Genomic DNA, 1,122 nt, shown 5'->3' with positions numbered 1-1,122 from the left:
GTGTGTGTGTGTGTGTGTGTGTGTGTGTGTGTGTGTGTGTGTGTGTGTGTGTGTGTGTGTTCCAGCGGCCAGTAAACGATGATAAGTCTCCGGTGGGGCCGTGGCTGCTCGCCCTCTTCGTCTTCGTGGTTTGTGGATCAGGTGAGTTTCACCTGCAGCTGTTTCCTGAACAGCTGATGTCATCTGGCCTCGGTGGTTTTTCACAGGTGTCACAGGTCCTTAAAAAGGTCCTGAAAGATGTCAGGTCTGAAATGTTAGAATCAAAGTCATTTTAAACCTTCGTGTTTTCTTCCTGTCGACCATGAACCTGTTGATCTCACCCTTTCAGTCAACTTCATTACTGCCACTTTTACACTTTATGTTGGATTTTTTTAGAACAGTCAAGAACACAGATGCTATATATTTCAATAAATCATTAATGATCCTTAATTACATTTGTAAAAAGTGTAGTAAGGAAGCATCCGTGTTATTTTCAGGTAATTATGTAAAAGTAAACCAAAACGTTTGAAAAACCGGAGGGTTAATTCAGTGCTTCTGTTTTAGTTCGAACTCGGTGTCAAACATCTGAATGTGACTGTGTGTTATCGGAGTCGTGTCCGCTGGTGTGAAGCTGCAGCTCTGAGATCAGCTGCAGCATCCGCTCACATCTCTAAATCTGCAGGAGTAACTCACACAGGAAGTGATCAACAGTCGGAACCTAATAAATATAGAAACAACAGGAAGTTGTGTGAACAGGAAACAAACCCTCAGGCCCCTGAGCCTGTGTCCATCCATGAGCCCACGTCTCATTAATTGATTCATTATGTTACAGTTAATTATTGATAATTATAAACAAGGATTTAGAGTAAGATTCATGACTCTGTGTTTTTCTCCTGCAGCCATCTTCCAGATCATCCAGAGCATCAGGCAGGGCATGTGATGACCTTTGACCCCGGTGCTGAGGCCTGTCACATGGAGGGGGGGACAACGCAACCACACACACACACACACACACACACTCACACACACACTCACACACACACACACACATTTGTTCCTGTGGAGTTTAAATCTGAGCTCGTTTTTCTTCCCACTGTAAACCAACCTCTCTCTCTCTCTCTCTCTCTCTCTCTCTCTCTCTCT

At 44.1% G+C, this 1,122-nt stretch overlaps 1 protein-coding gene across 1 annotated transcript; it reads left to right on the top strand.

The window, feature by feature from the left end:
- Positions 1-5: 5 nt before the first annotated feature.
- LOC111665239 (stress-associated endoplasmic reticulum protein 2-like) lies at positions 6-1,116 on the top strand (the record flags this gene model as incomplete). Its single annotated transcript, XM_023420206.2, has 2 exons — positions 6-141; positions 879-1,116. Coding segments are annotated over 2 exons (177 nt in total), but the record flags the coding sequence as incomplete, so codon positions are not given.
- Between the last annotated feature and the right edge of the window lie 6 nt (positions 1,117-1,122).

This window comes from Seriola lalandi, unplaced genomic scaffold, assembly GCF_002814215.2.
Source record: "Seriola lalandi dorsalis isolate HSWRI2012SDOR001 ecotype SW California unplaced genomic scaffold, Sedor1 jcf7180001960034, whole genome shotgun sequence".
Classification (NCBI taxonomy): domain Eukaryota; kingdom Metazoa; phylum Chordata; class Actinopteri; order Carangiformes; family Carangidae; genus Seriola; species Seriola lalandi.
This window is presented reverse-complemented; position numbering and strand designations above follow the sequence as displayed.